General features: G+C 57.5%; 1 protein-coding gene across 1 annotated transcript; it reads right to left on the bottom strand.

Moving 5' to 3' along the window:
• Positions 1-7: 7 nt before the first annotated feature.
• On the bottom strand, positions 8-27,404 carry FAM171B (family with sequence similarity 171 member B). The gene is made up of 8 exons (XM_081095707.1): positions 27,167-27,404; positions 10,226-10,459; positions 9,708-9,800; positions 9,412-9,570; positions 8,517-8,687; positions 7,392-7,508; positions 3,151-3,271; positions 8-2,952 (listed from the first exon to the last, which is right to left on the bottom strand). The coding sequence occupies exons 1-8, from the start codon at positions 27,372-27,374 to the stop codon at positions 1,701-1,703; spliced, it is 2,355 nt and encodes a 784-aa protein (XP_080951833.1). The 5' UTR covers positions 27,375-27,404; the 3' UTR covers positions 8-1,700.
• Positions 27,405-27,987: the final 583 nt, after the last annotated feature.

Genomic DNA, 27,987 nt, shown 5'->3' with positions numbered 1-27,987 from the left:
GTGAGGATTTTAATTAAGAAGGGATTTATTTGGGATCTAGGACTGGGAACGTGGAGCAGAAAACATCATAAACAGCTGCATGTGTTCACGCGGAATTCTTCGCTGTGATGAAATGACGTGGACAGGGACATATTACTTCCAAAACTGGGGGTGCGGATGGGGGTGCTGCTAAGGCTCCAAGCGTTTTATGAAAAAATTTACTTTTCCCATTAAATTGAAACTGATTTTTTCAAACATCTCTTATGAATATTAACAGAAAAAAATCTATACACACACCTAATATCCCAAAGGTATTTTTGAGTCTCAGGGAAATGACATTTCTTGTTTAGCTCATCGACATTTAAGAAAAAAGTTGCAATGCTATTTCCTTTAGTTCCACACACTCTGTAAATGTTTTAATGTTCATAAGGAACATTTTTGATTTATTGATCTTTTTAAAAAATCAAGTTTAATAGCATTTTAGTGACAGAATTTTTGTTAATAAAAGACGTATCTTAGAATTGATTTTCGCTTCCATGTATCAGAGTTGAAACTAAAGGTGTGCTTGGTGAGTCTCTCTCTCTCTCTCTCTCTCTCTCTCTCTCTCTCTCTCTCTCTCTAGATTGGTGTAAAGTTTTCCTGGACAGCTAAGCTCATTTCACTTTTGAGAGAAGGAAAAGAAATTTTAAAATAAAAATTTAGTCTCAGAGCATCCGTTTCTCAGATTTCTAAATAACAAGTATCGCCTTACCGTCTGTTCTGGAGCTGCCCTCTCTAGCAGCCAAGTGGCTTCTTGCCCATCTTATGTGAATATGGGGTTCCCTGGGGGTCGATACAACCCACATGCTGTTTGCGGCAGCAACAACGAAAGGTCGAGTGGCCTTCAGACTCTGGACAGACATCAGCCCAGAATCGGTCCAGTGCGTCCCAGGGCAGGCGGTGGGAGCAGAGCGGCTCTATGTCACCTGAAGAGCCGTTTCATCCCCACGGCTTCGCGGGGTGTCCTCAGCGCGGAGCAACCCTTTCGCATGGAGGCAGCTTTGGGGTGCACATCCCACAGGGGCCTTAAGGGAGTCGGGGAGAGGGGGCTGCCGGGGCCACACTCCCAGACTACGAACTCCGGGAGCTGTTCTGCGTTGTGAGCACCTGGGTGCGGGCGGTGGGCCAGAAGCCGTCCTGGGCGCCTGCCTCCCTCACGGAGCTCCCATTTCACTGCTCACAGGGCCCCGGCCCGGTCGGTCTCACTCCTCGGGCTCATATTGGACCGGCCCCTGGCTCAGGGCTGAGCGTGGGCCTAGGAACCAGGAGGGCAGGGTTGGATCCCCATCAGGCCACAGGCCAGGGTGTGGCTCCAGCCCCAGTGGGGGGCGCGCAGGAGGCAGCCGGTCCACGATGCTCTCTCCCTCTCCCTTCCGCTCTGAAATCAATAAAATACATTAGCCCTGGCCGGTGTGGCTCAGGGAATAGAGCGTCAGCCTGTGGCCCGAAAGGTCCGGGTTCAATTCCGGTGAAGGGCACAGGCCGGGTTCCGGCTCCATCCCCAGGCGGGGTGCGGGGGCGCAGGAGGCAGCCGGTCCACGATGCTCTCATCATGGATGTTTCTCTCTCTCCCTCTGAAATCGATAAAAACATATTTTAAAAGAATAAGTTCCTCCTGCAATTTACACCGACACGCGCATGAACAGCAGGGAGGGGGGCCCTCCAGCGGGGCGGGGGGGGGGCTAGTTGGTGGGGAGCAGGGGGCGCCCCTCCCGCTTCCTCCAGATGCTCGCCTTGCTGTCCCTCTTGGGGAGCGGCGGGCGCCCCCTCTTCCTGGCGGGGGAGGTGCCGGCTGCCGCCTCATCTCCGTCCCCGGCGCCCCGGCTCCCGGGGGCCTCCTCCTCCCCGGGGCGCTCGGGGAGGGGCCCCCCTCCGTCCGGCGCGGGGTCCTCGGGGGAGCAGCCGGCCGTGCCGCTCTCGCTGCCGCTCAGGTCCGCGTCCTCCAGGTCGAGCGCGCGGGGGGCGGCGCCGCGCAGGAAGGTCCGCTCGCGCTCCAGCCGCCGGCCCGGGCCCGCGTGCGGCTCCTGCATGTCCACGCCCGAGTCCAGGCTGGCGTCGTGGCTGTGGCTGTGGCTGTGGCCGCGGCGGCCGCGCTGCAGGTCGATGAACGAGTGGCGCACCGGGGCCACCGGCTGCCCGTCCAGCGACACGAACCAGGCGCGCGGGTGCGGGCGGGGCGGCGGCGGGGACAGCGCCCGGCGCGCGCGCTCCGGCAGCCCCTGCAGCTCCTCGTTGAGCGCGCCCGGCACCGACACCGACTCCAGGAGGCTGCTGGGGTAGCGGCCCCACGCGGGGCCCGGCGGCGCGCCCTCCTCCCGGGCCGGCGGGGCGGGGGCGAGCCCCGGCGCCGGGGGCAGCGTCTGCGCCGAGGGCTCCCCGGGGCCCGGCGCCCGCAGCGGCCCGTAGAGCAGCGGCCCCTTGCGCGGCAGCGTGGCCGGCCGGGCCGCCGGGAGCGGGCGCTGCTCGGGGGCGAAGAGGTCGGCGCCCTGCAGGACGGCGAGGGGCGGGCCGTACAGGTGCAGCAGCTGCTCGGGCAGCGGGGCGCGCGCGTACCCCTCCGGGCGGCCCGCCAGGTGCCGCGCCTCCTCCTCGGCGTCCCCCCGGGGGGCCAGGCTGCCCGGGGCGCGTGCCAGCGGCCGGGGCTCCGAGGCGGGCGCGGGGGTCCTCTGATGGGCGGGCAGGAAGGCCGCGTCCTCCCCGTAGAGCTGGAAGTGCTCCCGCGTCTTCACCAGGGCCACGCGCTCCTCCGCCTCGGGCCTGGCCAGGCCGGGCCTCTGTGGGCTGCGGGAGGGGCTCCCCCTGTCCTCGGCTCTCAGGGCGGCCTTGGCGGCGCCGATGTGCTGGATGTGCGTGGTGGACGTGGTCTGGTCTCTCCTGAGGGCCTCCAGCTTGGTGACCGCCCTGTCCCTCTTCTGGGGAGGGCCGCACCTGTCCCTGCAGGGGTGGGGGGAGAGGGCACAGTGTTCACAGCTCACAACCTGGAAGGCCCTTCGGCAGCCAGCCCCCCACAGGGCACCCCGCGGGCGATGCTGGGGGACGCTCCCCTCCTGGTTCACCCCTGTCGTCAAGAGCCCACCCAGCTCAGCCGGCCCACCCTGTGACGGAGGGTGGGGTGCACGCGAACCCGCGCACCTGCAGTAGCACAGCAGCACCGCGAAGAAGCCGAGGACGATGACGACCGTGCCCCCCAGGATGGCCGTCAGGAACACCGTGTGGTAGGCGGCGATGTCCGCGGAGTCTCCGCCGCCCGGGCCTGAGCGGTCCCGTAGAAACAAGCAAATGACACGAGAAGGAAGTGCACGCCTTATTATTACTGTGTCACCCTGCCCTGGGGCTGTTTTCTCAGTGACTTTCAGAGAGAATTCTACTTAAGATTCATCATGAACACAGATTTCTGTATCGACCATGTTCCGCTCAGCAGCCCCAGCAGGTACCCAGCCCGTCACCGGCCACCCTGGACTGGACAGCAACGCTCAGCTCCTAACAGTGTTGGGAGAGAAGGGGTCACCACATCCAACCCCCGCTGTTTAGAAACCTGCAAACTAACACTCAGGGGGGTCAGTGCCTGTTTCGGACCCCTGGTCAGCGCCTGTTTCAGACCCCTGGTCAGTGCCGGCAAAGGCAGCGACACTCAGGCTGCCCCGAGTGTCTGGCAGAGCACAGCGTCCCCCCCACCCCACCCACCAGAGATCCGCCTGCAGCGGGAGGGAGCAGCAGCAGAAGGGATGGAGGTCAGTCTTGGCAGGACCCTCCCTCTCCTTCAGCACCTGATCCACAGTCTTTCCAACTCAAAAGCTCAGACCAAACTCTAACCTAGTTCAGAAAGGTATCCAGCTTTTACAACTCGTAAGGTCACCCTGTAAGCTGGTTGTTGCAGGTGTATGTTTAGGGGAAGGTACACTTCTCTCTCAGTAACAAAGTAAACGGATGAACCGAGCGGATCCAGAGACATGGAAGCATGGAACAGAGGGCGGGATCTCGGAGGGAAGGCGGGGAGGGTGGTGGTGGGAGGTGATCAGCCAAAGACCTTGTGTGCATATATGCATGGGCCATGGCCACAGACAGTGGGGTGCTGAAGGCCTGGGGCGGGGGGCAGGGGCGGGCTACAAGGGGTCAATGATAGAAAAAAGGGGGCATATGTAATACTTTCAACAATAAAGAATTATTTAAAATATAAATAAATAGCCCTGGCCGGTTTGGCTCAATGGATAGAGCGTTGGCCTGTGGACTGAAGGGTCCCGGGTTCAGTTTGGGTCAAGGGCACCTGCCTGGGTTGCAGGCTTGATCCCCAGTAGGGGGCGTGCAGGAGGCAGCCGATCCATGATTCTCTCTCATCACTGATGTTTCTATCCCTCTCTCCCTCTCCTTTCCTCTCTGAAATCAATAAAAATTACATATATATTTTAAAAAATAATAACATAAAATAAAAATAAATAAATAAATAAAAATACCCCCCCCCCCCCAAAAAAAAGTTCTACTTCTTCTCTACAAAGCGCAAGTGCTCCTCAGGCGATCTTTGTTGGACGTGAAATGGCATGGTGTTCGCTGAGCTGAAGGGTTACATTAAATATTAACTGTTCTTTCTCATCAATATTTCATTCTAGTTGCAAACCGGGAACGGGATGAGGCTGGACAGCTGGCAAGGCCGCATGGTACTCTGCATCGTGAGGACAAAGGCAGCCCCTCCGGTTTCTGAATGATAATGTCCTCGGCACTGAGGGAACAGCCCGTGGACCAGCATGGTTCAGGGCCCACAGTTCTCCTACGCGAGCACCAAATTCCGCTTCACTTGCATGGTGTTATTAGCCGATGTCACCCCAATAAATTCAGTTTTTAAAAATGTCTTGTTCCGTGCACAGTTTAAAATGCGAAGACTGTCAATAAAACAATGAACGTTAAAGCCTTTTTTTTTTAATTTCAGAAAAACTGTGAGAGTCTTCACATGAACAGATGCTGTGATGAGTGCGAGGACAGGAGCCGCGGAGAGAGGTCTGTGAGCGTCACCACGTCCGGTCGGCCTGTGCGCTGGGAGGGTCCTGCCGGCCTGGGACAGCCGCCTCCCGGCCCGGAGCCAGGCTCTCCCAGGATTAACTCTCCGACCCACGACCCACGATTAGATGGAGGGATGGCCTGGGCACTCAGCTTTCACTCCCCCCAGACTTCCCGGCAGCGCACTGAAGGTTTTGCTTTGCTTTGTTTTTGGAGGTTGCAAACCACAAGCTACAGGAGGAGGCGGTGGGAGACAAGAGCAGAGGCTGAAGGCCGGGAAGTTGCCTTGGCAACACTGGCTGCAGGGAAGGCCGGAGGCAACTCGATTTATGCCAGCCCCACCCCAAGGCCCAGGGGCACCTGCAAGCAGGCCAGAGGACGTCTCTTTATTTAAGAAGTCTTAGCCCAGCTGGCTGGCTCAGTGGTTGAACGTCAGCCTGTGAACCTGGAACTCACGGTTCGATTCCGTGGTCAGGGCACATGCCCGGGGCTGTGAGCTCGACCCCCAGTGTGGGGCCTGCAGGAGGCAGCCGGCCCATGATTCTCTCTCATCATTGATGTTTCCCTCTCTCTTTCCCTCCCCCTTCCTCCCTGAGATTAATAAAAATATTTTTTAAATAAATAAAACGTTTTTAAAAAGAAGACTTAATGGCTAAAATATGCAGTGCTTGAGTCTTTGGAGAGAGCTGCACAACTCACAGGTGCCTGCCAGATTGCCTTAGGTGCACGTGGTGTCATTGGACGCCTTGTTACATCTAGAAACCTGAGAGGCTCCTTCCTCCCGGATCTGACAGAGCACGCCTCCTGGGCCGTCCTCGGGTCCCGTCCACCTCTGCCCGCCCACACGGCAGGCCCATCTTCCCCGGGTAGCACCTGCCTTACCTGGGGAGCAGCTGGGGACACGCTTATCCGCAGCCCTTCCTCCACCCAGGGCTGTGCTCAGGACCCAGGCCCGGGCCCCCCATCTTCTCCCTCCCTGGGAGGCCAGGAGCGTGTGAGGACAGGACGTCAGAGGGTGTCAGCCATCACGTGGCAGAGCCAGTGACGGCGTCGGGTGGGCCTGAGCCGGGGCGGGGACCCTGCCTCCTGGCACCTGCTTCCTCGGTCTCCCCAGCACCCCGTGGACCCCCCTCGCCCTCACTGCGTCTCAATCACCCAGAGCCTGTCCCCCTCCTGGCAACCAGGTGCTCTCACTGGTCTGGGCGGAATTTATTCACAAAAAGTGAACTCAGAAAAGAGAGTGTCCTCTCGGCCTTCAGAAACCTGGTTGCACGAGGAAACCAACCCCGTACGTACTGTGGGTCTGGCCCTGTCGCTGCAGGAGGAGGAACGGTGGCCCAGAAGGGCTGCCTGGCTGCCTGAAGCCATCCAGCAACACCGGGGCACGACTCCCACCAGATGCCCTGGCCCCGAAGTGGCTCTGGCACCGTAACTCTGTTCCTTGCTGATCTGCTGACTGGTTTTATCTTTTCTTTACTCCTAGACCAGCAGTCACCAACCTTTCGGACCTCGCGGACCACCACTGGCGACCGCTGTACTAGACGACAGGTAATGACTTTTTTTCCTGCCTTTATTCAACTCCCCTGTTTGTACCCACCGTTTTGAGCGCATATCTCCTTAGCAACTATTTAGCTGAGTTATCATATCAAGACAAGAACTCTCAGCTACTCGCTGAAGTGTATGAAAGAATGCTGTAATTGCGAAGTTCATGTTTTATATGGAAACTAGAGGCCTGGTGCATGGTGGGGTTCCTCGGCCTGGCCTACGGGGATTGAGCCAAAACCAGCTCTCTGACATCCCCCGAGGGGTCCCAGATTGCGAGAGGGCGGTTCTCGGATGATGCACCCCGGAATCGAGCTCTCTCCTCTCTGGTTCCGGGTGCATCACCCGAGAACCGCAGCTGCCAAGTCACCACAGCTCGGCAGCTCCTACATTGAACGTCTGCCCCCTGGTGGTCATTGTGTGTCATAGCTACTGGTCAGATGGTCGAACATTCAAACGGTCGCTTAGGCTTTTATACATAAAGATGTTCTGTGATCTCTGATGGTGTTCCCTGAGAAAATTTAACTCCTGCTATATCTACATAAAGACCTGGCTCACTTAAAAAAAGAAAGAGAAAGAGGAGAGAGAGAGAGAGAGAGAGAGAGAGAGAGAGAGAGAGAGAAAGGGAAGACTTGATCCGAACAAACCTCATATTCACCTTAGAGCTCACGGAGCCTAACTTTTCTTATGAACACGGAGCAGACAGACCCAGAGCCCTGAAGCCGTGTGCTCGCTGCACCTCAGCGAGTGCGATGCTTATAACGAGGTCGGCCGCCGTCAGTGCCAGCGTGGCTGCTTGGGGGTCGCGTTTTTAAATTACTTTTTGTTTCACTTTTACACACCTCTAGTTCCTGGAAGCGGAGCTGCTATCCAGTAGCCCAAATGCGGCGCGTCGTACGTCCAGATTAAATGATTATTGTAGTCCTTGACCACTCCCCGGCCGTGACTGATCCAAGTACCTACAAGAAAGGAAAGTGGAGACGCCAAGCAGTTACAGTCGGTATCTGTCCCTTTGGAGCTGAAGGAGTTTGCCGATAGTCATGTAGAGAGTACCTTGCAGGACTTTTTCAAAAATTATGAAACCTGTACCAATATGTTACCATGGGATAATATATACATCGTATGTCACATGGTACTATAGTACCTATGATAATAAGATATTAAATAAAATGATTTGAATGATTTGTTATGACTACACAAAATAAAATCATTAGAAATAAGTACAGGATGTTTTAGGAAATCATAACTCTCCAAATAATGTTTAAATTGTGCCTATTGAGCCCAACCGGTGTGGCTTGATGCTTGAGTGTTGACACATGAACCAGGAGGTCACGGTTTGATTCCCAGTCAGGGCACATGCCTGTGTTCGACAGACATGGGCTCGATCCCCAGTGTGGGGTGTGCAGGAGGCAGCCGATCGACGGTTCTCTCTCATCATCGATGTTTTATCTCTCTCTCCCTCTGCCTTCCTCTCTGAAGTCAATAAAAATACATTTAAATTGTGCCTATTGCGATTATCGTAAGGATGCGAGTAGGGAAATCCGACAGGTGGTTGGTTATCTGCCACCTGTTCTGGGATTCCCTTTAGGCAGGTAGAGTGTATGCAGTGTTTGCATATGTGAAAATCAATCAAAAATCCTTTCGCTGGAAGGTACAGTGCGGCAAAGGCCTTTGCCAGGAGGAATACCCTGAAATCAGGACTCAAACAAGAAGATCTCCTTCAAAGTGATTTCAAACCACCTCCCACTCCACGTGTAGGAAGCGGAGGCCCCAGTCAGGGATGTGCTCACCAACAACCCTGGTGAGGGGGCTGTTTCCATCCTGAGGCCTTTACGTTACTTTACACGGAAATAGAGCAACTTCACTGGTCAGTTACACTTCAATAAGCGGAAACAAAGCGCAGACACCTACTTCTAAGATGCAACATTCACAAGAAGAGCATCCAGAACGCCTCTCTCGTCACACACCTGTGTTCATGTCAAAGGTCCAGGCGGGGACGGGGTCCCCCGCGCGCACGCCCTGCGGGCGGGGAAGCGGGAGCGAAAGCTGCACGGAGCCGGCCACCTGGAGCTCCCGGCCGCCCGAGTACATCTTCACGCACACCGCGGCCAGGGGCGTCAGCTCGATGCTCTCAAAACCTGGAAAAGGCCGTTTGCCAACGTCCACGTGAACACGGGTGCCGTGACCTGTCAGCAGCATTCACATGGCCCAAACACCCGCTCCTCTCGTCCAGCAGGCTGCCCACGACTGACCCTTCTCACCCATTCGGTAAGGATGCACAGAAGGTGCAGAAAATTATAAAAAGGCGTGTGCACACTGCTCTAAACCAGCGGTTCTCAACCTGTGGGTCGCGACCCCTTTGGCGGTCGAACGACGCTTTCACAGGGGTCGCCTCAGACCATCCTGCAGATCAGATATTTACATGACGATTCATCACAGTAGCAACATGACAGTGATGAAGTAGCAACGAAAATAATGTTATGGTCACAACATGAGGACCTGTATTTAAAGGGCCAGAAGGTTGAGAACCACTGCTCTAAATCAAATTTCCATTTTTAAATGTAGTTTTTAATTTACAAGATCACACAACAATCGTTACTATCTTCAACACCTGTTTTGACCTCTTTGAGGTAAAATTTGGAGGAGGGTGTGCAGAAGGCTTTGTTAACCTTTCTCCCACTGCATACGAGCGGATCGAGCGCTTGTAGCATCTAACCACGGGCTGTGTTTCCGAAGTGCCACCCCCCCACCCCCCTCCCTGAGCCTCAGCGAGCGTCCGACCTAAACCGCTGCGGCCGCCTTGACGGGAGGCTTGGGTACTGTCCCCCACAGACGGCTCTCCCGCGAGAAAGGAGACGGCACCTGATGTGTTAAGCGTGACTCCGGTCGTATACAGGAAACTGTCCATTTTCAGAAACTGCTGCAGGACGGTGAGGTAGCCGGTCACGTTGCCCAGCTGGTGGCTGTCCGGGAGCTGGATGAAGGCTTTTGAAAACTGGGCGCTTGGTTGAGATTGGGCATCTGGAAGGAAAAACAACCTGATCCGTTTAGATTTCCCACCTTAGGGCCCACAGTGACTCGTCCCTGCGGACGTGCAGTTGTCAGAGTAACCACCTCAACTGTGGACTTGTTAGCCGAGGAGAAAGCGTTACACTTACCGGCTAACTTTCCAGTAATTAAAACGGTGTCTTCAAACAGCCATATATTTGCTTGGCTTTGCGGGAACAGTGAAAGCGTCACTGATGAATATACTGTGAAATACAGCACAATGGAGAGACGTTACTAAGCTGGGGGGGGGGGGGGCAGACATGCATAGTTCTGCTCCAGCAAGACCCTAAAAAGTGGTAAAAGGCAAACTGTGAGCCAGGACGGTAGGGTTGGGTGTCCACCTATGAACCAGGAGGTCAGGGTTCGATTCCTGGTCAGGGCACAGGCCCGGGTGAGGCTCGATCCCCAGAATGGGGTTTGCAGGAGGCAGCCGGTCCATGATGGAAGTTTCCATCTCTCTCTCCCTCTCCCTTCCTCGCTGAGATCAGTAAAATATATTGGAGAGGAAAGGGAACGGGCACTCCTTTCTGACCCAGGCTATATGATCCCGCAGACACTCCCTGTGCAGTTAGCAGAGCCGAGGCCCCGGGACGGCGCGGCTGGGACGGGCACCCCGCCCCTCGCTTACTTGGCATCCGGCCGGGCCTCCAGGCCAGCGGGGCCAGCACGTAGCCGACCCTGTGCGCCAGGATGGTGAGGCCCAGGCCCAGCGCGAAGGGCACGCGGACCAGCACGGAGCCCTGGCTCCCGGTGGCGGCGGAATTCGTCTTCGTGTGGTTGACAAACACCTCGACCACCGCGCGGCTCAGGGGCTGGCGGCTGATGATGTCGTTCACCTGGACCTTCAGCGTGAACACGGACCCTGGAGGGAAGCAGGAGCGCGGCCGTCAGGCCCGGAGCGCGTGTCCCGGCGTCCACACGCCTCCCCGGCCTGCGAGCGGCGGTGCGAGCTGCTGGCCAACCCAGGAGACAGGGGTGTGGATGGGTGCACAGGAGACGGGGGTGTGTGGATGGGTGCACAGGAGACAGGGGGGTGTGGATGGGTGCACAGGAGACAGGGGGGTGTGGATGGGTGCACAGGAGACAGGGGGGTGTGGATGGGTGCACAGGAGACAGGGGGGTGTGTGGATGGGTGCACAGGAGACAGGGGTGTGTGGATGGGTGCACAGGAGACAGGGGTGTGTGGATGGGTGCACAGGAGACAGGGGTATGTGGATGGGTGCACAGGAGACAGTAGGGTGTGGATGGGTGCACAGGAGACAGGGGGGTGTGGATGGGTGCACAGGAGACGGGGGTGTGGATGGGTGCACAGGAGACGGGGGTGTGGATGGGTGCACAGGAGACGGGGGTGTGTGGATGGGTGCACAGGAGACAGGGGGATGTGGATGGGTGCACAGGAGACGGGGGTGTGGATGGGTGCACAGGAGACAGGGGTGTGTGGATGGGTGCACAGGAGACGGGGGTGTGGATGGGTGCACAGGAGACAGGGGTGTGTGGATGGGTGCACAGGAGACGGGGGTGTGTGGATGGGTGCACAGGAGACAGGGGGGTGTGGATGGGTGCACAGGAGACAGGGGGGTGTGGATGGGTGCACAGGAGACAGGGGGGTGTGGATGGGTGCACAGGAGGGGGTGGAAAACCTTCCGGCAGATTCAATTCTTCCTAAAACCCCACGCATTCGGGGCTCCAAGCCACCTCCACACCAGGTTACAGTGAGCCTGGGGTCAGTCTAGTTGGAGGAACGTGCGCTGTGACCCTCATTGCGAACCTAAATCCTGTACAGTAACAGCAGCTTCAGGAGGGAGCGGGAGTGCCCATGCCCGGCCATGGCTGCCAGCTCCAGCGGCAGGAGTAACGCCTGGAAAACTGAAAGGCTGGAGTATCTATGGCACGATGCGCTCTCCCCCAGCGGTACCTGCACAGGCCCAGTTAGTGCGGAAAACGGCCACGTGTGGAGGACAAGCCGCTGCTGCTCAATTCAAAACTGGTCCCCGGCCGCCTGCCCCGGCCCCTAGACACCGGGCTGGCCACCGGCGATGACCTCACTCTGGGGGCCTGAGAGGTTTCTGTCAGGACTTCGCAATGTGAACAGAGACACACAGAGGCGAAGAGAAAATGGAAAAATCAAACACGACAAAAAAACCCGGCCGGCGTGGCTCAATGGTGGAGCGTCAACCTATGAGCCAGGAGGTCACAGTTCAATTCCTGGTCAGGGCACGTGCCCAGATTGTGGATTTGATCCCCAGTGGGGTGGGGGGTGCAGGGGGGCAGGTGATCGATGATTCTCTCTCATCATTGATCTTTCTCTCTCTCTCTCTCCCTCTCCCTTCCTCTCTGACATCAATAAAAATATATTTAATAATAATTTTTAAAAAGATAGAGGCTCAGGTGGCTGGAGCTGAACCCTCTGAGAGACTCTAGGAGCCCCACCCACCGGTTCCCCGTTCCTGGCCCCTCCCCTTCCACAGGCTGGAGGTGCAGCTGCTGAGCGTGAGCCTTAGCATCGTCCCTCCCGGATCCCTCTGTTCCTTGTCCTCAGCCTCAGACGCGGCGGCCGGCTTCCAAGGCAAGAACTTGAATGATGCCGGGCACAACCTGAACACAGGCTGTTCCCTGGGCTCTTCTGCTCAGAGGGCAAAGGCAGGGACAGTGCCACCGACCAAAACTACGACGCCCATGAGACGAAGGGGACACAGCTCGCGGTGAGGGCATCGGGGTTCTCCCCGATTAAAATGCGATGCTCCCGCCGTTCCACTCCTCAGCACTGACCCGGAAAAGGAAAGCGCATGTCCACACAGACTTGGGTATGGACATGACAGCAGCTCATCGTTAATAGCAAGAACTTACACCACGAAATGCCCAACAGACGGACAGACACACTGCGGTGGGACCACACAGTGTCATGTGTTCGGCGATGAAAAGGCGCTTCCCATCGGCACACAAACAGCAGGACGACTCTCAGAGTGACTGCGCTCAGGGAGGGAACACCGACTAAAGGGAGTCCATGTCGTATGGTCCCGCTTACAAGATTCTAGAAAATTCCAACTATTTTATAGGGACAATAATTAGGTCAGTGGTCGCTTCAGGAGGATGGAGGGATGGAGGAGGGGGACCCGGAAACTGGGGGTGATGAGTGTGTTCACCATCTTGATGGTGGTGAGAATGTGAAGAAGGTTTGTATGTCAAACTGCACCCATTAAATCTCAATGAAGCTGCCCTTTAAAAAACAATAAAAGGTCAAGTTTGAGGACAGGTGCGATGAGCCTCGGTCCGTGCCATGGCGCCTCCCGCAGCACATGCAGGCGGGAGCTCCAGCGGGAATTTGTATTCATCCACTTGCTGGGAAGGTTCACGTCACAAGTTCTCGGAGCCTCTGGGCTGTGGACACATCCATTGGGCCGTAAGCCCAGCTCACGCCGCGCCATAAAAACTCTGCCTGCCCATCTGCTGCGTCCCGTGAAGCGCGGCTGCCAACGTGAGGCGCTAAGCGCTGGCGGCGGAGGCTGGGGTGGAATACGGGTGGGTCTTTCTAAAACATCTCCACTGCAGGATGGTGCTTCATTTTTTCACACGTGATGATAATATCCGTGTCACAAATGTGCTGAGACAACGAACGCTAACGTCAGAAAACGTGATCGGCAACGTCACACCACGGCCACCCACTCGTCTTCCCCTCTGAGGGCCCCACGCCTGAGCCCCGGGTCACCTCACAGACCCAGGGCACACGCAGGCCTGAGCAGGAGCTCAAACTGGAAAAACGACTGATGTCGGTGTGATACACGCGTGTGCACAGACACACACACACACACACACACACACCAGGGCCAGAGCTAGAAACTTCAGACGACAATTCGACAGTGAAACTGCCCAGCTTCACCCTGACACACACCCGCAGGCCCCTCCCCGCCTGCTCTCCTGCTCTCCCGCAGGCCCCGGGGCTGAATCGCCCAGAGAAGAGGGGAGATCCCCCATGAGCGATGAGCGGGCGGATCCTCCGACTCCCAGTCCCAGCGTCCCACCACACCTCCCCCGGGAGGGGCCTCGGGGTCTGGTTTCATCACTGTTTACCAGCTCACCACCTCCCCCCGGGCGCCCCAGAGCTGGGAAGGGGGTGCCCATTCACTGGCCCTCCATCCCTCACCCTCCTTCCTCCGTCCCTCACCCTCCTTCCTCTGCCTGGGTTGTGTGGCCCCGGCACAAGCAGCAGCAAAAACAGCATTAAAATCAAAACATAAACAAAACACTCAAAATCATTCCAGGGGCACAAACAACTCGTCTTCCCCCGGTAAAGGGAACATGACAAAGAACCACCTGCCTGTTGGACTTCTGTGCATCAAGTTTGACCAGGGCACCCCCGCTGACGGCCAGAAACACCCACATCCACAAACGCCTCCAGGTCTCCCTCCCACAGAGCCGCTCCCCCTCCAGGTCTCCCTCCCACAGAGCTGCTCCCCCTCCAGGTCTCCCTCCCACAGAGCTGCTCCCCCTCCAGGTCTCCCTCCCACAGAGCTACTCCCCCTCCAGGTCTCCCTCCCTCAGAGCCACTCCCCCTCCAGGTCTCCCTCCCTCAGAGCTACGCCCCCTCCAGGTCTCCCTCCCACAGAGCCACTCCCCCTCCAGGTCTCCCTCCCACAGAGCCACTCCCCCTCCAGGTCTCCCTCCCACAGAGCCACTCCCCCTCCAGGTCTCCCTCCCACAGAGCCACTCCCCCTCCAGGTCTCCCTCCCACAGAGCCACTCCCCCTCCAGGTCTCCCTCCCACAGAGCCACTCCCCCTCCAGGTCTCCCTCCCACAGAGCCACTCCCCCTCCAGGTCTCCCTCCCACAGAGCCACTCCCCCTCCAGGTCTCCTTCCCACAGAGCCACTCCCCCTCCAGGTCTCCTTCCCACAGAGCCACTCCCCCTCCAGGTCTCCCTCCCTCAGAGCCGCTCCCCCTCCAGGTCTCCCTCCCTCAGAGCTACTCCCCCTCCAGGTCTCCTTCCCACAGAGCTACTCCCCCTCCAGGTCTCCCTCCCACAGAGCTACTCCCTCTCCAGGTCTCCCTCCCACAGAGCTGCAGAGTCTGTGGTTAAAGATGTGATTTTCAACCCGAGGGGTGCCTTCTCCCTGGCGATAGGCCCCTCTTCCCCACTGAGTTTCCAGCTTCCTAGGCACGTAGCACTTTCTGTCACTTAATTATAATCATTACGGCAGACCCACCTAATCTTCCTCTCACTGTCACCGTGTTTAAAAAGAGCCTGAGAGCAAATGATTCCAGCGGCAGCCTTAGCAAACAGATCGCCTACATGGCGGGAGAAAGTAAAATAAAATGCACACCCACGAGCGCGGCCTGAGCTGCTGGGAGACACTGGGGGTTCAGCACGTAATGGGAGCTGCCAGGTCCCGAGAATCCCTAAGATTCAAAGGGTCACAGGACGGAGGGGTGCCAACGGAGTGCCCCTCCTGGAAGCGGAGAGGTGACCGAGACCCCGGACGTCCCGATCCATTCTGACCAGCAGAGGAGGTCGGCCCCCCAGCTCTCGCCGTTCTCACCTCACCTGGGAGACACCCCGAATTTCCTTCAAAGACACCAACGGGAATTCCAAAGGGTCCACAGGATTAGTCGCCTCCTTCAGACCCTCGCAGGCCCTCGGGCTGTTTCCTCTTTTTCAGACAAATCTAAGCTAATTGTTATCACTCATCTAAATGGGCAGGAGCAGGGAGTTAATGAGTCTGTTAATCTATCATCAATAATCAAAACTTCCCGGAGGGGGGGGAGAGGGTGCCGAGGGTCCTTGGGAAGCCCATCAGCAACAACACCGCGTCCTGGCTGTGCCGTAAGGTCCCGGCAGGTCGCCTGTGCGGAGGGTTAAGGAAAGGCCGTCTGTGCACCCAGAGACCCCGGGGCTGGCCCTGGTGAGCTGACACACACACCCCGCGTCCTGCCGCCGGGCACGGGGCCTCGTCTCCTCTGCGGCCACACTGCAGTGCCAACGGCGCCCTCGGAGAAAGCGGCTTCTTTCCCGATTTCTCTACAAAAACCAGCCCCCTCTCCCCCTGCGTTCCAAGCACCTACACTCGTCTCATTTCCCACACAACAGGCTCCTCTCCGCAAAGACGACGCTCAGCGCGTCCTAGTGAAGGCCTGGGGGGGGGGGGCGGGGGGGGCTGGGGGAAGCGGAGCAGGGGCTCCCTGGGGAAGAAGGGGCGTCTGTAACCCTTTCCACAATAAGACACGTTTGTTAAACATACACAAGTGCTAACCTAACAAAGAAAAACAAAGGCGGCTTCTTGTTTCTCAAATAAATAAATAAAGCTTGATGCACAATAACAGCAAACGTTTCAGATATCAGCGATGTCAGCATCAAATTCAAACGGCCATGCCGAGGGGTATGCGTTCCAATGAGAAGCAACGGACAAGCAGAGGAAGCGTCCCTGGTGAGTGAACGGCTGTTTGCTGGGCCACCCTGACCTGGGGGTGGGGGGTGGGGAGGGGCACACGGAGGATGTGGACCACATGGCCCCCCCCCCCCCCCCCCCCCGTCACCCCGGCTCGGTGAAACCACAGTTGTCTCTGACGATAGCGCCCTTCCTGTAGCAGGGCCTCTAACCAACTTCCTTTACGCCCTTCGGGGAAGGTCAAAGGTTGCTCCTGAGTTCCCATTTCTCAGAGTGACCCCCTTAACATAACCACACCCCAAAGGCAGGCTTTGGGGGGCACACTCGGCTCCCCCTCGGCACTTATCTACAACCAGGAAAGCACAAATGGTGCAGCCACTTGTGATGGCTGGAGGCAACGGGCCAGACGAGTTGGAAAATCCAAAGGCCTGGATTTCCACGGAACACGATTCCCTAGACCTGATCGATATGTTAATCCATCAGCGGCCTCCATTAGGAGTGGAGTGACCGCAGCACTAGAGAGAAACCATTCGCTCCTCTCAGACGGAAAAAGAACAGGATTTCACCTGCTCTGCAGCAGAATTCTTTCCTAAAAGGAGTGCCTGCTGAAGACGCCATGTGAACGGACAAACACGCGTCGGCAGGACGCACGGCCAGCAGAGGGGAGAGCTGCCCGCAGCCTGTCCTGTCCAGAGAGAAGAAACCCGGTCCTTCCCATACAGCTCCCCGGGGGCCCGCCAGCCTTCGCCGGCTTATTCATATGCTGAGAACGTTCTGGTCCGTGTTCAGGTTTCCCGGACACAAAACAAGAGGAAGAAAAACCGTTTCAGTCTCTCGTAAGAGCCGTCTGTCTTCTCAGCAAAACAAAAGGGCTGATGCGGTGAGACCTGCACCCCGGCCACGGGGCGTGCCCCTTGCTTAGGTAACGTTCCACGGACAACGCCAACTCTAGGCTGTTCTAAAAGAAAAACTCATTTTACTCCAGAAGATGCTTTCATAGTCTTACTACAGAAGCTTTCGTGTACTTTTACAGTCAACGACAGGAAACACAATGGAGCAGTGAAAACAAGCCCCGCCTCCTTGACCAGAAAGTTGTAAGGCTGGGAGTCACCTCCTCCGTCTACACTCGCCCCTGACTAACCTGCTACGGGCAATACGTCCAGGCAGAATGCTGAGCTTCTGAAATATTTAGCTTCCTACATGTGGTCTCTGACGGTAACGGCCATGGACCTGGTGAGTTCCAGATGTTTCACAAACATCAACCCCATTACTTGACGATTCTGCACAGGAGTCTCCTCTCTCTCTCAGAGCAAGTCTCACCGGCCCGCCCACAGCTCACATAGGAAGAGACGGGGGGGGGGCGGGGGGGGGGGGGCGGCCGCCTGGCTCAGTGACTGAGTGTTGGTCTCTGAACCAGGAGGTCACAGTTCAATTCCCGGTCAGAGCACAGGCCCAGGTTGCAGCTCGGTCCCCAGTAGGGGCTGTGCAGGAGGCAGCTGATCAATGACTCCCTCTCATTATGGATGTTGCTCTCTCTCTCCCTTCCTTTCTGGGATTAATAAATAAATATATACATATACATACATGCATATACATACTAGAGGCCCGGTGCACAAAAATCTGTGCACTCGGGGGGAGGGGGGTCCCTCAGCCCGGCCTGTGCCCTCTTGCAGTCTGGGACCCCTTGGGGGATGTCCACTTGCCAGCAAGGAGCAGGCCTAAACTGCAGTCAGACATCCTTAGCGCTGCTGAGGAGGCTGGAGAGGCTCCCACCACCACCGCTGTACTGGCAGCCGGCAGCCTGGCTTGTGGCTGAGCAGAGCTCCCCCTGTGGGAGCGCACTGACCACCAGGGGACAGCTCCTGCATTGAGTGTCTGCCCCCTGGTGGTCAGTGTGTGTCACAGTGACCAGTCATTCCCAGTCTTTCTGCTGTGAGGGTCAGTTTGCATATTACCCTTTTATTATGTAGGAGTGCCTGGCCAGCCTGGGCAGGCTGGCCACAGGCCCTTCAGGGTGGGGGTCCCCACTGGGGTGCCTGGCCAGCCTGGGTGAGGGGCTGAGGGCCATTTTCAGACTGGCCACAGCCCCTTCAGGGTGGGGGGTGGGTCCTGCTGGGGTACCTGGCCAGTCTGGGTGAGTGGCTGATGGCAGTTTGCAGGCTGGCCAAACCCCCCAGCAGGGACCCTCACCCCATGAGGGTGTGGCCAGCCTGGGTGAGGGGCTGATGGCTGTTTGCAGGCTGGCCACAGCCCCTTCAGGGTGGAGGTCCCTGCTGGGGTGCCTGGCCAGCCTGGGTGAGGGGCTGATGGCTATCTGCAGGCTGGCCACAGCCCCTTCAGGATGGGGATCCCTGCTGGGGTGCCTGGCCATCCTGGGTGAGGGGCTGAGGGCCGTTTTCAGGCTGGCTAAGCCCCCCAGTGGGGACCCTCACCCCATGAGGGTGTGGCCAGCCTGGGTGAGGGGCTGATGGCTGTTTGCAGGCTGGCCACAGCCCCCAGCCACTCAAGCTCCCAGTGGAGGTGGCTGGAAGCAGGTATCTGGGATTTGTTTATCTTCTATAATTGAAACTTTGTTGCCATAAGTGGAGGTCTCAGCCGGCTCAGGGCTGGCGGGAAGCTTGGCTTCCTCCATCGCCCAGGCAACCAAGCCTCCTGCTTGCTCCAGCTCATGGCTGTCGGCCGCCATCTTGATTGGGTTAATTTGCATATAGTCACTCTGATTGGCAGGTGGGTGTGGCTTAGGGTGTAGCAAAGGTACAGTCAATTAGCATCTTTGTCTTTTATTAGTGTAGATTTTAAAATAAAGAAGAGACTGGGCAGATTTGGACCCATTGCCCGAACCCCAAGCCCATGCTCTAGTCACCAAACCACACAGCGTAGGCGCCCCGCCCCTGTGAAGACCTCGGCCACAGAACAGCACGTGAGTAACAGAGACCAGGGCTCCACCCGACGACCACACGTGAGCCCCACCTCCCTCCGCACCCCAAGGCCCCTCATCCCCACGGCCTTCCCTCTCCAGCCTCACCCAGGAGTCACCCAGGTTTCAAAGCGCCTAGAAAAGAGTCTGACTGCCCCCCTTTTAGGGCAAAGGGAACTGCTCCTTGGTAATTACTGAGGATGGTTAGTTAAATGCCCTTGTTTGCCTTGTAGATTTAAAACTTGTTTTTCAAAGTCAGAGGCCCTGGGGCAGTGCTTTGAGGAGAAAAGGGGTCCTGTTTAGGGGAAGGACGCTAAATTCACTGTGAAGTGACAGGAAAGGAGGTGGGGGGGGGGGGCGGTGAGAGGCAGGAGATCATCGTCCTGGCCCAGGAAGTGAGAGAGCCAAGTGCTAATGGGAGACAAAAATAGAGGCAGGCAGGGAAAGAAGCAAAAAAGCAGAAAAGGGAGAGAAAACAACGCTAACTGGGCTCCAGGGGTGAGAACTGCACGTGGGCATATTCACATCACGGCTCCTTCCCCAGCCGTGTTCGCACAGCACCCCACACGCCCCTCGAACACACACCGCTACCACCTGAGGTCTCCTTGTCTTGTCCACTCGGGGTGTTCTCTGCCATCGGTGATCGGGTTTTGTTTAAAAATAAATAAATGGCCCGGCCGGCGTGGCTCAGGGGTTGAGCATCCACCCATGAACCAGGAGGTCAGGGTTCGAGTCTAGTCAGGTCAAATGCCCAGGCTGCAGACTCGATCCCCAGTGTGGGGTGCGCAGGAGGCAGCCCATCCATGATTCTCTCTCATCATTGATGTTTCTATCTCTCTCTCCCTCTCTCTTCCACTCTGAAATATATATATATATTTCATGAGTAGCAGCTCCAGGTACAATATCTAAAACGGGAAGCAACTCACATATCCATCCCCAGAAGCAGTGACAGACCAAGCGTGGTCATTCCTATAATGAAATACGATTCAGCAGGATAAAGAAAAACTACTGAACAAGCCACCGCAGGGGAACCCACGGAAAGCAGACTGAGCGGAAGAAGCTACACACACAGAGGCCGTGCTTCGTGCCTCCATGGCAGGAACAGAAATTCAACGCTCACCTACTGGGAAAACCATCGGGGGGGGGGGGGGGCCTGGGAAAGAGGAGGCCCTGCCTGGGAAGGGGCCACGGGGACGGCGAGGGGATGTGCAGGCTCCGTGTCTCCATCGGGGGGTGGTCATGGGCGGACACCCATCGGTCAGACAGCGCACTGAGGGGTGCGCATGTCCGTGTATTTTACCTCAAAGGGAAAGAAGAGCCCGCGATGGGGGGATGGGGGGAGGTGTGGGCACAGAATTCACAGCTGAAGGTGATCTTTGTCCAGGCTGTGATGCGTATGGGTTTTTTATTTATTTATCTTCTTTGTTGAAAGATGTCCCCTTTGCCCCCACCCATTGCCCCCTCCACCCCGCTCCCGTCCCCTCCCCAGGCCTCCATCCCACTATCGGCTGTGTCCATGGTTATGCATCTATGCATACAAGTTCTCTGGTTAATCTCCTTTTAGATACTATTTTTTTTTTTGCTTCCTGTATTTTTTACATTTTCCAACATAAAAAATTTAAAAATATGTATCGGTGAGATGTACAATCAAAACATGTTTATACCATAAAAATACGCTTTCCCGTATGCAGAGGACATTCATTACTACCCGGGTGACCCCTGCGGCCCCCCTCCCCCCCCTCACTGGGAGGACCTGAGGTGGAGCTCATTATTTCCTCTGCTCCCCTGCCCCCATCTATCTACCGGGCATCAGAGTGGATATGATGTGCTTGTCCATTCTTCCCAAACCCTCAAATATGATGAATAACTGATCCTGGTTCATCTGGAGTACCCGGAGCGGCTGCATCCTCTGGCGAAAACCACTGACTGACAGGTCTCAGCCTTCGCCTTTCCTCTCACTGCCCTCTAAGGAGGGCATTTTATGAGTTAGCAAGAGGTCCGGTGCACAAAATCCATGCACAGAGGTGGAGTTCCCTCAGCCTGGCCTGCACCTTCTCCAATCCAGAACCCCTCGGGGGATGTTCAACTGCTGGTTTAGGCCTGATCCCACAACCAGCAGTCAGATATGCCTCTCGCAATCTGGGACCACTGGCTCCTAACCGCTCAACGGCCTGCCTGCCTGATTGCCCCTAACTGCTCCCCTGTCAGCCTGATAGCCCCTAACCGCCTCTGCCTGCCTGCCTGATCGCTCCTAACTGCCTCTGCCTTGGCCCTGCACCCAGGACCCAGGATTCCCTCCTCTGGCCAGCCACAGGTACCCAGGACCCGGGCTTCCTTCCCTCTGGCCAGCTGCAGGCACCCGGGACACGGGCCGGCTTCGACCGGGCTGGCCGCAGCCACAGGGGACCGTAGGTGGGTGGCTTGTCCCTTTCCCGAGCTGCAGCCACTGGCACCCGGGTCTGCAGGGCAGGCGGCTTGTCTCGGGCCTGGCTTTGTCAGGAAGGACATCCAGAAGGTCATCGGTGCTGGGAGCCAGTCCATCCTTGCTGTTTCAAGGGACCTGGCATATATGGCATACTGTTCTTAATATGTTTGCTCACCTTCTTGGCACTATGTGTTTTAACCAAGGTCACCTCTCTGAGAAAGGTTGTTTCCCCAGGTAGGGATTTTCCCCTGAAGTTAGGGAGGGAATAAAACCCCTTAACTAAGTGCCAGGCGGGTAATTAATCACTTTAACTACAAACAATCATGCTTAAGCTACATAATCTTTACTCCCTGGAATGGAGATAAGAAACGCCCTAACCTTTGGAATAGAGATTGATAGGATTGGAATCAACTGGTATAAATACAGATGTAACAAGACAACAGGACACAGAACCTAGACACAGAACCTACACACAGAACCTAGACACAGAACCTAGAGACAGAAGAACTTCGCTGGAGAGAACATGGCAAAAGATCCTGGACAGAAACTGGCCACAGAACCTAGAGACAGAACCTAGTGAGAGAACCTGGCTGAAGAACCTAGAGACAGAACCTGGCTGCAGAACCTGGATAGAACATCAAGAGAACCTGACTAGAACCTGGTGACTGAACCTGGCTAGAGAATCTGGACAGAACCTGGCTGGAGAACCTAGAGAGGGAACATGGCTACAGAACCTGGCTGGAGAACCTAGCAAGAGAACATGGACACAGAACCTGGCTGGAGATCCTAACCAGAACTTCACTGGAGATCCTGACCAGATCCTGGCTAGAGATCCTGGCTAGGCTGCTGATCAACTGAACGCTGCCTCTGTGCCATTCCCTCTTCGCCGACTCCGTCCACACCTTTGGGGACCCCTGGACCTGCTGAGTGCACCCAGCATCTGGTGCCCAAACAGGGACCCCTAGGTAAGCCCCACTCTCGGGATGGACAGGACTCCACCGTAGGAAGAGGGTGGATAGTCTTCACCGACTCCGTCCACACCTTTGGGGACCCCTGGACCTGCTGGGGTTGGACCCCAGCACATCGGGAAGATGTCCGGTCTAATTAGCATATTACCCTTTTATTAGTATAGAGGAGAACATGTAAATTTACTGTTTTTAAATCCTGATTTTTCTAAATCTCATATTCAACTTTTACTTTTTGCTTTTTTATTTTATTTTAATCCTCACTCAATTGCATTGATTTCAGAGAGAGAGGAAGGGAGTGGGAGGGAGGGAAGGAGAAACATCGATGTGAGAGAGAAACGTCCATTCACTGCCTCCCATACACACCCCAACTGGGAACCGAACCAGCGACCGACCTTTCGGCGCACAGCACGGTGACAAACAAGGGGCCACACCAGCCGGGACACACTCGCCCCTTTTTAACCCACATTCTTCTTCCTCGCAAACAGAGAGACGTAAAGTCTCCGACTCATAAAACCCAGAGAGCACTAACCATGGTCCATGGCTACTTTCTCTGCTATCTGCTCAGCACACACCACTCACTGGATGTGTCTTCATCATTTTCTAGATTTTTCCTGAGCAAAGTCCTCTCCTTTTCCACATACCACGTCCTGAGGATCAGAACACCACACAGAGGCAGAGGAGAACCGCTGCTCAGCCACAGCCGTTTAAAGACACGCTCATGCCTGCGAGGCCGCAAGAGGGCTGCCGGTGCACACGGGGACAGAATTTCCTGGGCAGAACCCAGTAACTGGACTCTGGTGTTGGCATCAATCAGTCGGCTACGGTCAGCATAAGACAAACACTGAAATCAGATGATATTAAAAATCCAAAATTTGTATATCTATTTATAACCTCTACCACAAATACTTCTACCGAACGTTTCCTTACTTTGCATATGTCGCCTGCTAAATTCCAAGAAGAATTTCACAGGAGGTTACATCAGTGAAAGGGATCCTGATGCCAGCATTTCTTAAAATATATTTTTATTGATTTCGGAGAGGAAGGGAGAGGGAGAGAGAGAGAGAGAGAAACATCAGTGATGAGAGAGAATCATTGATCGGCTTCCTCCTGCACACCCCACACTGGCGATCAAGCCCGCAAATTGGGCATGTGCCCTGACCAGGAATCAAACCGTGACCTCCTGGTTCACAGGTCGAAGCTCAACCCCTGAGCCACGCTGGTTGGGCCTGATGCCAGCATTTTTGGTCGTCCACTCATCCATCCATTCATCCAACAAACCCATGCTGGCCTGGGCACACCAGGTGCTCTTTTAGGTATTAGAGACATGCAGAACAACCTATATATAAACGGCTATTCTGCAGTGTCCCCTCGGGAGTTCGACCGGTTCGATCGCTCGCTATGACGTGCGCTGACCACCAGGGGGTGGCGCAGAACAAAGGAAGGAAGGCCCCAGCCGGCAGCTGGCAGCCAGAAGGCTCCGATCGCCCTGATCGCCGGCCAGGCCTAGGGACCCTACCCGTGCACGAATGCCGTCCACCAGGCCTCTAGTTTAATATCACTGTTAACGGAACGAAGGCGATGCTGCCATGGAGCTTACAATCCAGGGGAAGGCGGGCTTCTAAGAGCCGAGGACACTGCCTGCCGCGGGAGAATCATCACAGACGGTGGTGTCATACGCCGGTCGGGAAGGCTCCCCTGCCCTGGTGCGTGGCTCGGCTGCTGGGTGTCATCCAAGCACCGAAAGGCTGCTGGGTCGGCTCTGGTCAGGGCACAGGCTCAGCTGCAGGCTGGGCCCCCAGTGGGAGACACACAGAGAAAGCCTCTCTCTCTCTCTCTCTCCCCCCCCCCAAAAAAAATAATTAATAAAAAATAAAATAAATAAAAAGGGCTTCCCTGTTATAGTGACACCTGAGCAAACCCAAAGGATTCCAGGCAAAAAAGGCAAGTGCAAAGGCCGCCGTGCCCCAGCCACTTGCAAAGGGAGGAAGAGCGGCAGGGTGGCTGCCGCAGGGAGCCAGGGTCAGGGCTGTGGGAGGTGGGGGGTGGGGGGTGGGGGAGGCTCGGGCCGGGGTGGAGGCTCTGCAGGCCATTTCCAGGGCCCGGCGTCCGGTCTGGGATGGTGGGCAGCCCCTGGAGGGCGGTGGGCAGCCCCTGGAGGGCGGTGGGCAGCCCCTGGAGGGCGGTGGGCAGCCCCTGGAGGGCGGTGGGCAGCCCCTGGAGGGCGGTGGGCAGGAAGGATCCTATTGAATGCTTTTAAAGGCCACTGGTGGTGCGAGGAGAGGAACGCGGGCCAGAGCCGGCGGCCAGGTCACCCGGAGACCTCGGGCCCCGGGGACCCTGTGCCTTCACGGCGTCGCCCTGTCTCCCAACAAGGAAAGCCGCCTTCGGCCGCTGCTCTCCTGCTCGGCCCTGGCTGGGAGCCCGCGTCCCGAGGGAAAGCAGAGGGCTCAGGAGTGACCTGTGGGCTCGGGCTCTTCCACGGCCGCGGCTCCGTCATCTCACTCTTCGCACAGCCTGCGGGCTTCCCGGCATCCGCCTCCTCAAAGCGACGCCGCGGATACGGACACGGGCCGTGTCCGTGCGATGTCCTCGTGCACACGGTGGAGGGGTGTCACTGTGGGCGCCCCACGCACCTCCTCACGCATGCACCGCGCAGTCACAGCCACTACTATTCCCCCCATAAACCGAATGAAAAGCACCGCGAACCCTAAACCGGCCACGCCGCCTTCTCCCGTCCGAACGGGTGACGTCCAGCCCCCCACTCCTGCCCGTCACTTCCTTCAGCTGAGCCAGCAGCGCAGGCCACCAGGCCCCAGCTCCCCATTACAGAGACCCCTGGGAAAGCCGCGTCCAGGGCGCCCGTCAGCTCCGGACCCGGTGGGAGCGCCATGCCCTGCTGAGCGGGCCGGCCCTCCTCGCTCAGGGCACCCCGACAGGGGAAGCACCCCATGTGTCCCCAGTCCTGGCCGGGCGCCTGGCTCCAGCAGCACCAAGTGCGATGCTGGCTCCACTCTTTAAACGCCTCCTCCCCAGCATCTCGTGGAATATGACTGGGCAGCACTTACACACACACAAACGCTGGAATTCGCTCAGGTTTTGCAAAACCCTCAGCCCATTCGCCAACAAATCCATGGCTTTTTTTTCTTTCCGAAGAGCAGGAGGGCAGGCATATGGGGTGGGGGTGGGGAGAGGCAGTGAAATGGAGTCCAGCTCCCTCTGAGCGGGGCTAGTGGGGGGGCGGGGAGGAGGAGCTGAGGGCCAGTCCCTGGCCGGAGGGCGCTGGGCACCTGCCTGTGAGTTCCACCCCCAGGTCAGGAGTCCCCTGGGGCAGGCGGGGAGGGGGGGGCGCCTTGCTGGGGGAGGGGGGCTGGCTGTGTGGGCATCACCAGGGCTCCTCCTCTCCGCCCCTCTCCCCCCTCCCTCCATCACAAACTCCCCTCACGGTGTGTTACATCCTGAAGGGATTCTGGCAAACTACTTTACACCCTTCCTTCCCGGAATAAGAAGAGAGAGAAATACATGAAAAGCAATCAAGACTTTTTCCTCCAATGTCTGCATTTAAATACAGCAGGTGGGCGGCGGGGAGATGGGGAGCAGGACAGAAACGGGTACAGAACAGGGTGCTGAAGGGAAGTGAGAGCCTGTGAGTGTGGGCATAGGTGTGTGTGTGAGTGTGTGTGTCTGTTGGAGTGTGTGTGGGGTGTGATTGTGTATGTGTGAGTCTGTGTGTGTGAATTTGTGTGTGTGTGCCAGTGAGTGTGTATGTCTGTCAGTGTGTGTGACTGTGTGTGTCTGTTGGAGTGTGTGTGTGTGTATGTATGTGTGAGTGTGCGTGTGTATGTATGAGTGTGCGTGTGTGTGAGTGCGTGTGTCTGTGTGTGTGGGTGTGTATGTGTGTGAGCACCGTGTGAGTGTGGGGGGTGTGAGTGTGTATGTATGAGTGTGAGTGTGTGTGTCCTTGGGTGTGTGTGTGTGTCAGTGAGTGTGTATGTCTGTCAGTGTGTGTGACTGTGTGTGTCTGTTGGAGTGTGTGTGTGTGTGTATGTATGTGTGAGTGTGCGTGTGTATGTATGAGTGTGCGTGTGTGTGAGTGTGCGTGTGTCTGTGTGAGTGTGGGTGTGTATGTGTGTGAGCACCGTGTGAGTGTGGGGGGTGTGAGTGTGTATGTATGAGTGTGAGTGTGTGTGTACTTGGGTGTGTGTGTGTGTCAGTGAGTGTGTATGTCTGTGTGTATGAGTGTGTGTCAGTGTCTGTGTGTACGTGAGTGTGCATGTGTGTCTGTGTGTGTGAGTGTCTGTGTGTGTGTCTGTGTGCGTGAGTGCGTGTGTGTGTGTGAGTGTGTGAGAGAGTGAGTGTGCATGTCTGTGAGTGTGTGTGTGAGTGTGCATGTGTGTCTGTGTTTGTGTGTGTGAGTGTGTGTCTGTGCGTGTCTGTGTGCGTGTGAGTGCGTGTGTCTGTGTGTGTGCGTGTCTGTGAGTGTGTGTGTGTGAGTGTGAGGTGTGTGCACAGCCCGGCAGGGGATCCTTCAGGAACAGGGAGGGAGGGAAGATCCATGGAGGCAGCACCGGCGCCCCCTCCCACCCCCTCCGCACCCTCCGCACCCACTGCAGAGCCGGGCTTCCCAGAAGGCTCCCGCCCCCAGGCTGACCCCCCACCCAGCAGCGCCCAGTCCTGGCAGGGAGGCCGGTGGGCAGGGGGTCTGGGCTGGGCAGGGGTCCGGGTGCCCAGGGAGGCCGGTGGGCAGGGGACCAGGGTGCCCAGCGGGTTTGGGCTGAGCAGGGAGGCCAGGTGCCAGGGAGGCCGGTGGGCAGGGAGAGGCCGCGGAGCTGCGCGGCGGGGAGGGCGGGGAAGCCGGGGTGGAGGGCCGGGGCGGGCACCTACCTGGCGCCGGGGAGGCGGAGGCCCCGGGCCCCTCGGGCGGGTCCTGCGCGGCCCGGTCCCGGTCCCGGTCCCGGTCCCGCGGCCGCGGGCGCTGCTGGATGAGGCTGAGGTCCGAGCGGCCGGGCTGGGCGGCGGGCACCGGGCGCGCCCGCAGCAGCAGCGCCAGGCCCAGGAGCAGCGCGCAGGGCGCGCGCCGGAGCCTCGCCATGGCCGGCAGCCGGGGCCTCGGCTCATGGCGGGCGGCGGGCGGGCGCCTGGGCTGCGGCTCTCCGCCCGCTCCGCTCCGCTCTGCGCGCTCCCGGCGGCGGGAGGCGGGAGGCGGGAGGCGGGCGCGGCGGGAGGAGGGACCCGCGTCCTCGCGCGGGTGCTCGCGGGGCGGGCGGGGCGGGCGGGGAGCGGGAGCGCGGCCACCCCGGCTGCCACCTGCGGCCCCGCCGGCCCCGTCCCCTGCGCCCTGACCCAGGCTGCGCCCTGACCACCCAAACCCACGGAACGACCACGGGACCCGAAATGAACACGTAAGATTTGTGTTTCCGCGCCAGCGAGGGACCGCACGGACCAGCAATTCAGGAAAAAGTCCCGCTTACAGAGGCCTTCGCGGAAAAGCCTCAGGGATACATTTACCCAAAGCGGACAGATCTGCAGGCGGAAAACTGCGGAACAAGGCGAGCGCAAGGCAGGCACGGGCGATGGAGCGCCACCCCCGCGCGTGGGCTGGAAGAGTGACTGTGGCTGCGCTGTCCGCACGCCCGAAGCATCTGGAGAGTCACTGCAACCCCTTTCGGATTCCAGCGGCCCTTTTCACAGAAATACTTCTTTTA

Source organism: Myotis nattereri (genome assembly GCF_964212035.1).
Source record: "Myotis nattereri genome assembly, chromosome: 7".
NCBI lineage: Eukaryota > Metazoa > Chordata > Mammalia > Chiroptera > Vespertilionidae > Myotis > Myotis nattereri.
The sequence above is the reverse complement of the archived record's forward strand: the minus strand, read 5'-3'. Positions and strand labels throughout refer to the sequence as shown.

Bases quoted from the DNA above. Each gene is read 5' to 3' on its own strand.
- FAM171B (XM_081095707.1), bottom strand. From the start codon at position 27,374: ATGGCGAGGCTCCGGCGCGCGCCCTGCGCGCTGCTCCTGGGCCTGGCG. The intron at 9,801-10,225 runs GTAAGCGAGGGG...TGTATTTCACAG, and splicing joins GAGGCCCGGCCGGATGCCAA to TATATTCATCAGTGACGCTT. The intron at 9,571-9,707 runs GTAAGTGTAACG...TTTTCCTTCCAG, and splicing joins AATTACTGGAAAGTTAGCCG to ATGCCCAATCTCAACCAAGC.